This window comes from Gadus chalcogrammus, chromosome 22 (assembly GCF_026213295.1).
Source record: "Gadus chalcogrammus isolate NIFS_2021 chromosome 22, NIFS_Gcha_1.0, whole genome shotgun sequence".
In the NCBI taxonomy this organism is placed as follows: Eukaryota; Metazoa; Chordata; class Actinopteri; order Gadiformes; family Gadidae; genus Gadus; species Gadus chalcogrammus.
The window spans coordinates 5,861,170-5,874,324 of NC_079433.1; the positions used below are offsets into that span (position 1 = coordinate 5,861,170).

Here is a 13,155-nt window from a genome sequence, read left to right on the forward strand (position 1 = left end):
CTCAAGTATGCATGATTTACTGTGAGTGTGTGTATGGGAAAGAGAGTACGTGTGTGTGTGTGTGTTAGTGTAAGGGGTGTTGTGGGAAAGGGAGTGTTTGTGTGTGTACGTGTGAGTGTTAGTGTGTGAGTATGGGAAAGAGTGTGTGTTAGTATGTGTGTGTGAGTGTTAGTGTGTGACTGTGTGTATGGGAAAGGGAGTGTGTGTGTGTGTGTACGTGTGAGTGTTAGTGTGTGAGTGTGTATGGGAAAGAGTGTGTGTTAGTGTGTTTGTTTGTGTGAGTGCACGTGGGAATATGTATGCTCATGTTTTCTTGGGAATGAGTGTGTTTGTGTGGGAAGATGTTTCGGCGGGAATAGGTGTACAGCTGTGTGCAAGAGTGCGTGTGCGTGCATGCGATCAAGAGTGCGCGACTGCGACAGTGCATGCGAGTGTACGACTGTGTGTGTGCGCGCGCGTGCGCGCGCCTCTTTACGACCTCTTTACCTCGCCACGTTTCAATGGCTGCGATTGAGCCCGCCTGGCGATGGAAAAGAAGCCGTGCGTGCGGCGGCGGCGGCGACGGCGGCGGCGGGCTCCTCGGGGCCAGACGGGCCGACGAGAGACGCGCTGGAGCCCTGGGCCGGGCCAATTAACACGCCGCGGTCAATGGCCCCCTCTCTCTCTCTCTCTCTCTCTCTCTCTCTCTCTCTCTCTCTCTCTCTCCCCCCAGCGCTGACAGGGCTGGGCGCTGGCGCTGGAGCCACAGCGTCAATAGGCCGCGCTGTGTGGGGACCCAGACCGCAGCGGTCAAGTGGATCGTGCGCGCACATAAGCTAATGCCCCCGCATTAGGAAACACACTATAAAAAGCTTAGCGAGGGGCGTCTGCGAGAAAGCGCTATATGTGTTTGTGTGTGTGTGTGTGTTTGTGTGTGTGCGTGCGTGCGTCTTATACATCCACGTAGGTTTGGCAGTGTGTCTTTGTTCTATACGCACGGACGCTTAGACGTACACGTGTGTGTGTGTGGCTTCTGACTTGTACGGCCACGTAGGTTTGGGTGTGTGTCTCTGTTCCATATGCGTGTGTGTTTGTGTGCGTGTGTGTGTGTGTGTGTACTCATGACCACAAGCGCGTGGCCAAGGTTCTCTCGGCCCTCAGGCTGAATGAAAAATGGGAGAGCGATCCTGCTGCTAGGCGAGGGGGGGGGGGGGGGGGGAGGACCCTGAGAGCCCAATAAAAGAGGTTTAATTTAGCTGTGTCAACATGGAACATGGCAGAGCTCCAGAGGGAGAGAGACCTCCAAGGAGAGAGAGATATAGAGAGAGAGAGACCTCAAAAGAGAGCGAGAGAAAGGGAGAGAGAGCGAGCGAGAGAAAGGGAGAGAGAGAGAGACATTAGAGGCCCTCCTCCATCGCCACTTCTCTCTCCATCAACACATCATCCCTTCTGAACGGTTCCCCCTGCCCGAACCTCCTCTTTTCACTCCATTCTGCAGTCCTTTCTCCTCGTCCTCCAGCTCCTCCCGCCAGGCCTGTCCTTGAGTGTCCGGTAGCCAGCCACTACAGAATGTCCCGATGACCAACACAACCCTATAGGCCCACCCACAAGGGACACTACTGTGCACTCTACGCTGTGTGTCTGTTTGTGTGCGTGCTCATCTGTGTGTGTTATCCGTGTGTGCATCTGTTTGCCGGCGTATCCTAGCAGCGCGGTATCGGTTTTGCGCTGAAGAGCTCCCCTGTTCCAATACCCATTTATCCATTCACTGAACTCACCGTCACGAGAGGAGCCCTGCTCTCAGGAACACGCGCCGATAAGAGACGCGCACACGAACCCGGCGTGACCGCGCGCACGTACGTGCGTGCACGCACGTGCGTGCACGCCGCTGCCTGCGTCGGGCCTGATGCGCGGCGCTGGCACACAATGCGCCCGTGGTAGGTATCTCCACGGGTGTCGGGTGTCAAAGAGTTCCCCGGGAGTTCAGCGTGGGGTGAGGCTGCCCTCCACCTCTCCCTCTCCCTCCGGTTCTCCCCCTCTCTCCCATTATCTCTCCCCCCTGTTCTCCCCCTCCCTCCCATTATCTCTCCCTCCCCCGGTCCCTCTCTTAACATGGGAGCTGAGCATGAAGTACACGCCTCCACTTTTCTACGGCTGAACACCCACCTTGGGGGGGGGGGGGGGGGGGTGATGTCAGCGAGGCCGGGGGAGCAAGGGGGGGTGAGGCGCGGGGGGGGGTGAGGCGCGGGGGGTGGTGAGGCGCGGGGGGGGGTGATGTATGGGTGTAATGGAGACTGCGGGAAGGAGCGCCGGAAGATTGGAGGAATAAAGGAGGGAGTGTTAAAGTGGTTGTGTGCGCGTGTGCGCGCGCCTGACCGTGCACACTAGTATATCTTGTTTACTTTACCAACTTTGAAAGTGGACTGGCGGTGCTGCGTATGAAGTTCTACATCCATTATTAATCCCTCACATCGACAGGGGTTACACGCCCCAGAGGCAAGGATCTGTATGCAGACGCCGTGCACGGGGCATCCATGCATTAAATGCCAGCCCACGGCCGCGTGTGCGTGTGTGTGTGTGTGTGTGTGTGTGTGTGTGTGTGGGCCAGCTGTTGCAGTGCGTGCGTAAACACCTTGTTAAGGCTTCAGAAAAGACTTGTTAATTGGGGTGGAAGAGTACTGGGATGAGATGCACAGCCCCCCTCCTCCCTCCTCCCTCCTCCCCGTCCCTCCCTCCTCCTCCTCCTTCGAGAGAGAGCAGCTGAGAGAATACAGAGCAGCATCCAGCAGCTGTCTCATCTTCAGACGCCATAATTGTCCTTAGAATCCCTCAAATATTCCAGTTGACATTGCGCTCGTGTGTGCGTGTTAATGTGTGTGTATGGTGCTTGTGTTGTGTGTTGGTGTTTCTCTGCAGAACAGGAAGCGGCGGGGTCGTGAACAGGAAGTGGGGTGGCGCGGGGGGGGGGGGGGGGGGGGGGTCCTTACCGTGTCCGTTGAGGGGCTGTCTGCCCGGGGTCTTGCCCTTGCGCGGGGTGGACTGGCAGGAGGAGGAGGAGGTGTAGGAGGCGTAGGGGCCGTTGCCGTGGTAATGGCTCCTCCTGACGGGCTCCTCCCGCGTCTCCCCGCAGTTGTCCTCCAGGTCCTCCTCGTCCTGAGAGCTGCCGAAGTAGGCCATGTGGCTGGGGAGGGCCGGAGAGCCTGGGGGGAGGGGGGGGTACAGAGAACTCAGTCAGCACGTTCACGTACTCCACCAGCTAAACATGGAGGGGTTTATAATAGACCACTATAGACTGCATGTACAGGACACTGTCCTCCACAACATAAACATGGAGGAGTTGATTAATAGAGCACTATAGTCTGTATGCACAGCACTGTCCTCCAAGGGCAAGGACTTTGGATAATAGACAAGTGTAGACTGTATGTACAGGACTCTGTACTCAAAGACCATAACATGGAAGAATCTTATAACAGACCAATACACTCAGCATGTACAGGATTCTGTCGTCCACGACCGTGACAAAAAGGAGTTGAAAAGAGTTGAAACAATGTCCCTGATTTTTTCCAACCAAAAACAAAACAATGCTCGATCTTAAACTTGGAACTGTCTCAAAAGAGATAAAACGTACCCAACCTTCTTTGATTAATAATTGAGAAGGCAACTTTTGCTATGCAGAACCTGTTTCCTAGGCCAAGGAAATATGGCTGGTTGCAAGAACATCACAATAACATTACACATGCTGCAGTACATCCTGGAGTTCATTCTAAGCCATTCGATCACAAACACTTGACACACTATGTGAAAGATGGATTCTAGATGAACACGTGTTCGGTCACTAAACGCGGTCCGTGATGGACAGCGAAACACTTTGCAATTATTCATGCACCTTTGCATGCATGAATACACACAAACAGGCGCGCACGCGCACACACACCACACACACACACACACGCAGGCACCCGCAAACGCACGAAACCACTCTCACGAAAGGTCGTTAAGTGTTATTAAAGCTCATAATGTTGAGCTGATAAATCACCGTGCAGGCCGTGGGCTCCTGGCTGTGCCTGAATGAACAACACGGTGCTGTTTGGATTGAAACCCGAGTCTCTGCCGTGCGCGTCCAGCTGTAAATCATGAGGGAAATGCACCGCGAGACCAAACACCACAGAAGAAGAAAAAGAAGAAGAAGAAGCAGAAGAAGAAAGAACAACAACCGCAAGGGTGAACCCAAGGTGCAAGACCGGTGGTCGGCGGTTCGACCGTAGGTCTGAAAACGTATCGGTCTCTGACTCTTTGAATCTCATTTTCCCCCTCATCTCCCTCACACATTTTTTATTCTCTCCACCATCACTTCCTTCCTAGTTTATTCAGTATTTCGTACACAGAGCCCACCGGCCTCTCAAAATAAATGACCACAGTGGAAATGCGACGCAACCTGCATTATTTACAAGCACGGCTCGCTCAGCGGCATGCTGTAGAGGAATCCTTAAGTCCTAGCGTAGCTTCGATGCACACTTGAATTCCCTACTACCTCTCTCTCTCTCTCTCTCTCTCTCTCTCTCCCTCTCACCCTCTCCCTCTCCCTCTCTACCCCTCTCTCCCCCTCTCTCTCTCTCCCTCTCTGTGTGTCTCTTTCTCCTCCCTTATCTCTCTCTCTCCTTCACACACCCCGTGTCCTGCGTGTGCATCGAGTCACAGTCTTGATGCTTTGACCTCCCGTTGCCGAGCCCCTTGTCCAGCGGGAGGTCAGACCTGTTTGACCTCCAGCGCAGCAGAAAGAGGCTAAAGCTAGCCCAAGACGCCCATCCATATCGACTGGACCGCACGGCGCACAGCACTTAGCCTTGCCCCCGATGTCCCACGTAATCTTTTTCATTCCACTTTCGAAAACGGCAGTAATCGGCGTGCGGGGAGGACGACGTGCGAGTGGCTCGGCGGGAGGTTTTGAACCGGCGACGTGGCGGGCGGTTCGCCAGGTGGGAGGCGGAGCCACCGAGTGTTCAGCTCGCATCGTGAGGCTTCGTGGAGGGGACTAAAGGAGACGTCCACCAAGGTTCACACTCATTGTTTACCCGAGACACGCATGCTGTTACCACTGTTCGTGTTCAAACGCCACTCACACGTTTTGCTCATCTCAGACGACTACACGTTCCCGCTGAACATCACCGCTTTGTGTCTACTGGCCCAGCGCTCAACACTGCCCCGGCATTGTTATTTAATCAGAGCTTTTTTACGAGCGAGGAAACAGGCAGTTTATGATGTCCCAGGGTGCTTTATTACTAAATCGATGCCGTTGCAAATGCGACTCACGCAACGGTTCATTATATTTTCATTGGGACAATGTTTATTATTAAAGGCAACACAGCCGGGGAGGGGGGGACGCCAGGACGATTCACCCGTTGTGACTGATCGCGTCAATACAATTATTACCGGCATTAATCTGCCTGGAGCCACGGCGCGCACACACACAAACAAAGACACACACACACGCGCGCAAAGACACACACACGCACCAAGACGCACACGCACCAAGACGCACACGCACCAAGACACGCACACGCACCAAGACACGCACACACGCACAAGACACGCACACACACGCGCGCAAAGACACACACACACACGCGCGCAAAGACACACACACACACGCGCGCAAAGACACACACACACACGCGCGCAAAGACACACACACACACGCGCGCGCAAAGACACACACACACGCAAAGACACACACACACACACACACACGCAAAGACACACACACACACACACGCAAAGACACACACACACACACACGCAAAGACACACACACACACATGCAAAGACACACACACACACGCAAAGACACACACACACACGCAAAGACACACACACACACACGCAAAGACACACACACACACACGCAAAGACACACACACACACACACACACACACACAGGGAGGTGGGCGTAATCGCAGACCTCCGATCTCACATGAACTCGATGGTGCAACACCCCTTCAGACGAGCTGGGGAGCATCTGTTCACCAAGGTGGAGAAGGAAAGACGCAGGGAGCCAGATGAGACGGATAGAGAACCAGGCTGAGACAGGGCATCTCCTCGTCTGTCGGCAGACCTTTAGAGCCCTGTGCTGCCGCTTGCTCTCTGACTCATGGGCCCGGGGGGGGGGGGGGGGGGGAGTGAAGTGCAGGGGCCCTCACAGAAGCGTTGATGAGTTTCAACAAAGAGGAGGGGGGAGGCTGGGGGTGGGCGGCCCGGCCAGGATTACTGTACAACCGCCTGTCAATTAGATGGCAGATACTTGAGCTTTGTGACTCACAAGCGAGCACACACACACAAACACACGCACACACAAACACACACACACCAGAATTGTGAAACACTTGCTTGGTCAGAGTTAAGTGTGAGTATGTGTGCGGTGTGTGCGTGTGCGCGTGTATGTGCTTGTGTGAGGGCTGATACCTCAGTGACACAGTAGCCAAGCTTGGCTGCTCTAACGGAGATGACATTACACAAGCGCGCGCGCGCGCGCGCGCGCGCGCACACGCACACGCACACACACACACACACACACACACACACACACACACACACACACACACACACACACACACACACACACACACACACGGCTCAGAAGCACCACTCTGGGCCTCTCATTGTCAAGTGCACCGCTGGCGCGTTCCTCCACCAGCACCACCAGCAGAACTACATCTACGACCCTCTCGGTGGGGGACGCGGGATTAGGGTTTCGCTTTGCTACAGTGCGGCGGGACCACCGTAAAAAAAACCCGCGGGTGTGTGGAGACACCGGGGAGGGCCTGGATCCTTGGCTCGGACGAGCTCCGTGCTTTCCAGCGGTCGGTCGCCGGCTGAGGCTCCAAGCCCATACCTGGCTCGCTGGGCGCTGCACTCCCGGCTGCACAGCCCTTGTTATGACAGGTCTGCGGAGAGGGAGTTGAGTGGAAAGGGTGGGGGTCGACGCCAGCGCCGCAAACATGACGAAGGGTTTAGCCAGCGGCTAGACTCGGCCGCTTCCCACATCTGTTTGGATGGATGTATGGACGCAGAGGGTCGCAGGCACACATTCATGATCTGAGACACACACACACACACACGTCTGAGAGACACACAAATGGCCGAACACACACACCCTCATCTATCTCGGGTGACACAGTAAATGCTAGTCCCTCTGAACAAACAAACAGTGAGGGAGCGATGCCACATTGGCCCACTCCGCTGCAGTTCACCAGCTTCATTAGCTAAATGGAGCTCATTTACTGGCCAGTCCCGGGGTCATAGGGTCAATGGATACCAGGCCCTGGGGGTCACCCGGGGTCACAGAGGTGCAGGGAAAGTTTGGTTTGGTTGTCCGCCTCGACCGTTTTGAAAATAAAAAGGGAGTTGCAAGTTGTGCAAGGGCCAGAGAAAATACCAGAGTAACTCTGACCAGGGGAAAGTGTGGAGCCAGGTGATGCCAGATACAAAGGGAGGAAATATGGTAGGTAGAGAGAGAGAGAGACAGAGACAGAGACAGAGAGAGAGAGAGACACACAGACAGACAGAGACAGAGACACACACACAGAGAGACAGAGACAAAGACAGAGAGAGAGAGAGAGAGAGAGAGAAAGAGTGGCAACGAGAGAGACAAAGCGAAAAAGAGAGAGAGGAATTGCGGTGAAGCCTGCAATTCAGAGAGAATGACCAATACACACATACACAAACACTGCCAGAGAGATTCTAACATGAGCCCCAAAGCCTTTTCGGTTCCCCAATCTCACACACACATGGGGGGCCCCCTCCATCCCAGAACTCCAGCAGCGTTCAAAACCCCCGAAGTGCCCCCTCCACCCCCCACCCAATTACAGCGGCCTTGTTCTGACCGCAGACCAATCAGAGCGAGGTCTGAAAGCGTCTATTAGGAATGTCATTTTTAACAGGACTCTGGGGGTAATTACAACCCCGGTCCCCTCTGCTGATCCCCTTAAGTGGAACAGAAACAATGAGGACAATTTACAGTCCCGCAGTCAATCAGCGGAGCGGCGCCGCCACGGCGACAAGCGACCACGGGGACCCCAACCCGAGGAGAGAGAGACAAATGAAATCGGAATCAATTAAAGAGAGGGGGGAAAAAAACAAAACCCGTTTTTTTTTTTTTTTTTTTGAGACAGCTTTTTCGAACGACACGAGTTGTGCGGTGTGTGAATGAAAAGGAGAAAAAAAACGAAGAAACGTCCGTTTCTCTGGCTGAGCTCAGAGTGGAGGCACCTTGACGAGTCGCCTTAAGAGAGCGCTCGCTCTATTAAGAGTGTCTCGCTCTCTGCATAACTTGACCTACTGACCCGCGACTGCATGGGCGAGCTGAGAGCCCTCGTGGAGATGTACTCTACATAAACAGCGTCTCATCCGGGACAGGGCTTGCCCTGTTTAGTCGTCGTTTTGTCTGCTTGGATGCCTTGCATGTGTTTACTGTGAGTGCCAAGCCCTGATGACTTAAAACAACTCCATTACCCTTGCTAAGAGGGTCACTCTTTCGTCATGTTTAAATAGCGTGATACGAGCTACATCTCGCAGTGAATTGTGCATTTGGGTCAGGGTGTCATCACACAGCGATCAAGGCATTACCTGGGTTCAACCAGGCCCGAACACCCCTCCACCACCACCGCTGCTGCTGCTGTGCCCAGTGCTGCCCCCTGCCTGTCCCCCTGGGCGTGACACCCGGAGGGTCTCCCAGAGGCAGACTGGCTGGCTGCCGCCCAGATGGCTCAGAGGATATAAACAGTTCAGCCGTGGGCCCGGACCACACATAAACATCAATCTGAGAACCAGCGCCAAACACTCACACAGACACACACACACACACAAGCTGTCTGTGAAGCTCGCTATTTATGCAAGTCTTGATAAGTAAGTGAGTGTTTCTGTGTGTGCGTGTCCGTCTATCGCAGTGTGTGTATGCGTCTATCAGAGTGTGTGTGTGGGTGTGTGTCTATCGGAGTGTGTGTGTATCTATCAGAGTGTGTGTCTATCAGTGTGTGTGTCTATCGTAGTGTGTTTGTGTGCGTGTCTATCAGAGTGTTTTTGTTTGCATGTCTATCAGTGTTTTTTTTGTGTGTGTTTCCAGGTAACTCTGAATAAATACTTGTGTGATTAAGCGTCTGCGTGCTATCTGAACATCAAAGCGTGTGTGCGTATTTGTGCTCTCTAAATACCTGAGTGTGCACGTGATCGTGCTATCTCAATACCTTAGCGTGCATGTTTGCGTGCGTGTGTGTGCTATCTGAATACCTGAGCATGCACGTGTGTGTGCTTGCTATCCAAATACCTGAGTGTACGTGTACTCGTGTGTGTGTGTGTGCGCGTGCGTGTGCCAGAGCCCAGCCGGAGTGCCCAGCCGGAGTGCGTCCTCCCCCTCCCAGACGCTAGCCGATGTGGGAGGTGTGGCCCCACACCGTCCATCCTGCTGTTCTCCCTGACAGACGGACGGACACGGCCCCACACCGTCCGTCCTGCTGTTCTCCGTCTCCCTGACAGACGGACACGCTGCTCTGCCTCCCGTGTCGTTACTCCCCCGTTGCATCACATTAATAAATCCACCCCCCCCCCATCATCATAACAAATTAAAAATAATCCCCCCCCCCCCCCCCCCCCCCTCAGTCTTCCCATTACGCTTCCCGGCAACAACGGCCTGGCAAGCAAAACGTCTCCCAGAAGAATTCACGTCAGTGCACATGTGACTGACGAGATGAAATACACACTTGCATGTGTGCAATGGTGTGTACACACACACACACACCTTTAACTGAGTGTGTGTGTGTGTGTGTGTGTGTGTGCTCTACACCGTGAGCTACGGAGGCGGGCGGGACGACGTGTGATTTCACAAGTCGCGTCGAGCCTCTTCCTCTGGCTCTCTAGAGGTTTCCGCGTTGCGCTTCGCCCTCCTTTGTGGCTCCTCTGGTGGTGAGAGATGCCTTTATGTGGCTGTCAGAGTGACTGACAAATGGTAGGGCAGTGGGGGGGGGGGGGGGCTTGCCCGATAAGATAAGCAAATATCATTTCAAGGTTTGAGAGGTGAGCGAGTGAGTGGGACGGAGGGAGCGCCGTGTGAGAGGCGGTGAACAGGTGTAGATATATACGTGTGTGTGTGTGTGTGTGTGTGGGGGTTTCTTTTAGGTCTTCAGGCTGAACTCACGACGTCCACAATAAAGGCAAGGGAGGAAGGAATGACGGGAGGGAGGAAAGGAGGGAGGAATGAAGGGAGGGAGGGAGGGAGGAACCGTCACAGTGCGGAGGGGCATCTCGTGTAGAGGATTGGGGGGGAGGGGGTCTGTCGCGTGTTGACAAAGGGGGTCCGAACAGGTTACGCGTAAACTAGAATCAACAGGGAAACGCATATACAGAATGTAAAGGTGGGGATGGAACACACACAGACCCCCCCCTCACCCACGATACATGGCCTGACAGGAAATGCATTCCCTCCCGTACACACGCGCACACATCATCCACCCACCAAACCGTCCACCCTCGGGGTCCGCGCTGACATTCTCCCCGCTCCCTCTCCCGGTGAGGGCGCTCTGGATGTGGGTCACATGCGAGGCCACGGGGATAAACACACTGCAAAGGCAGTCTGCGCCGCAAAATGTCATCGGCACAGCGTGCATGCAGACAGCAGCCGCACCCACACACACACACACACACACTTGCCAGCTAGGGCTATAAATACAGTGGTCAAGCAGGGAGTAGCTGGGGTGGAAACGGAGCCCCGTGGAAAACCCATAGGTGGTGAGCTCGCCAAATTAGCGCTATAATTAGCATTAGCTTTAGCATTAGCCGCCGCGTTATGGGCAGAGCCTCTCTCCGGGGGCCGGAGCGGTCGACGACTAGATCACGTCGGTTACAGAAGCCGAAACGGCAAAGGAATTAGCTTCATTAGCTGTGATGTGCTACGCCACACTGGGTGGAAGCCACGAGCGTGAAATCAATACGATCGGGGAGCTCGCTAGCGCACGGCCTCAGTGAACGCCGGCATTCCAGGCGGCGGGCGGCAGCCATCCAATCTCCTGCAGCCGAGGACACGGCGGACGTAAAGCACATATGATATACCGTTATATGTGACGGGGCGGCCTATATAAGGCCCATCAAGGAGCCCACCACCATCACCACCACCACCATCCGCTCCACCCCTCGGCGTAAGAGCCACAGAGCGGCAATTATGATCTGGTGAGCGGCAGACCCCCGCTAGATTAGAATGACATTCAATCAGGGGAGACTTCCTGCCAGAAAACGGGATATGGCCGTCGGCTGGGAAACTGATTGTAATCTAAATTTGCCACCCCAGTGTCTTTAGCCTAGTTTAGAGAGGTTAATGATGATAAGGGGGGAATTCAACCAAGCAAAAGTTCTTTTTTTTCTTCCCCCGCGTTCAGAGAGAAGGGTCCATTTGTGGGCGGAAGCGGGAGAGTAGGTTTCCCGCCGTGTTAAGGAAGATGGAGGACGTTCTGTGGATCAGGACGCCAGAGCAGGGGGTCAAGGTTGTGGGCGCATGGTAATAGATGGATGTTTGAAAAGACAACGTAGTCTTTCCTCCCTCGATGTAGTATTCCAGGTCTTGCAAATGTCGTCTGGACGGTGGTAAAATGCACGGTAACTAAATCACCGGTCAGTATTTTGTAGTAAAACCCGGCTGGGACTCGCAAAGGTCTCCTCACCCGCGGTTTAGAACAGGCGCCACCTCCTGCTCACAAAGCTCTCTGGCGTTTCTCCCAACAAAGACCACGCTATATACCCCCCAGTAATTCTGGCGATATAAATGAAAAGGCAACCGTTTCCAGAGGACATATCTCTTTTTCATAGGGGCATAAAACACTTTATTAATCTCTTCAGTAGGATAAAAAGAGACTGTGTGTGTGTGTGTGTGTGTGTGTGTGTGTGTGTGTGTGTGTGTGTGTGTGTGTGTGTGTGTGTGTGTGTGTGTGTGTGTGTGTGTGTGTGTGTGTGTGTGTGTGTGTGTGTGTGTGTGTGTGTGTGTGTGTGTGTGCAGTGCCGCCGCTCCCATAACGCGCACTACGCGCTGCGCGTAGGGCCTCAAGTCCTGAGGGGGGCCCCAAAAAAAAAGAAAAAAGAAATAGGCTGTCTCTGTTTACAAAGTAAAGTGTGTAAATATTTGTGTAAATAGTTTCTGCTTGTAAATCTTTGCTTCATAGAAGAATTTTTCTTACTTACTGGTTTTAAGTTTGTATTTATGGATAACTATTTAATTTAAAAGATTTTGGACATTCCAATACTTGTGTGTACTGTATGTATGTTTTGGCTGTTCTGTGAACTGTGTTTACAAAGTAGATTTAACTTTTGCGTTTTAATAAAATGTTAAACTGGCAGAAACCAATTCTTTGGGGGGGGGGGGGGGCATAAAGGAGTTATGCTTAGGGCCCCAAAATAGCGAGCAGCGGCACTGTGTGTGTGTGTGTGTGTGTGTGTGTGTGTGTGTGTGTGTGTGTGTGTGTGTGTGTGTGTGTGTGTGTGTGTGTGTGTGTGTGTGTGTGTGTGTGTGTGTGTGTGTGTGTGTGTGTGTGTCTGAGGGGCGTGTGCGTTTAAGATTATGTAGCTTTCATATTCTAAAGCGTTAAATCAGCTCATTGCAATAATGTAAACACAGAAAGGCACACCCAAGGCCAAAGGGAAGTTGGAATTCTGGGAGTTGTGAATCGATTAAGAATCAAAGAAGATAAGGACTGGGATTCTCAAGTGAATCACTTTCAATACAAGAATACCCCCCCCCCCCCCCCCCCCCCCCACCGTCTATTCTACCAAGCGAACAGGGTGCCTGTCCCTGAGATGTCCCCCCACCCAACACTCATCTGTGCTTCATGGGTACGGTGTGTGTGCGTGTGCCGGAGACGAAGTTCCTATTAATTAGGAGTGCTGATGAATAACCCCGGTAAGCTCAAAGGCAAAAAATAAATATCCACTAACCATTATTCACGACCAGACTGTCACACTGCTCGCTTACAGACACGGACACCTTGTGTGTGTCTACTTCAGTGAGAGACTATCATCTTTTCTTTCAATATACTGTGTATAAATACGATTCAATTAATTGGAAGAAAATGTTTCAATAAGAGATTTACAAACTTTGAAGGTTGAAGAAGAACTCCATTTGTGAGTTTAGTACTACGAGATTG

At 53.2% G+C, this 13,155-nt stretch overlaps 1 protein-coding gene across 1 annotated transcript in view; it reads right to left on the reverse strand.

Moving 5' to 3' along the window:
* jarid2b (jumonji, AT rich interactive domain 2b) overlaps positions 1-13,155 on the reverse strand; it is a 90,208-nt gene that overhangs the window by 24,074 nt on the left and 52,979 nt on the right. The window contains exon 5 of the mRNA XM_056583442.1: positions 2,967-3,179. Within this exon, the coding sequence (XP_056439417.1) occupies positions 2,967-3,179 (213 nt within the window). The remainder of the gene's footprint in view (positions 1-2,966; positions 3,180-13,155) is intronic.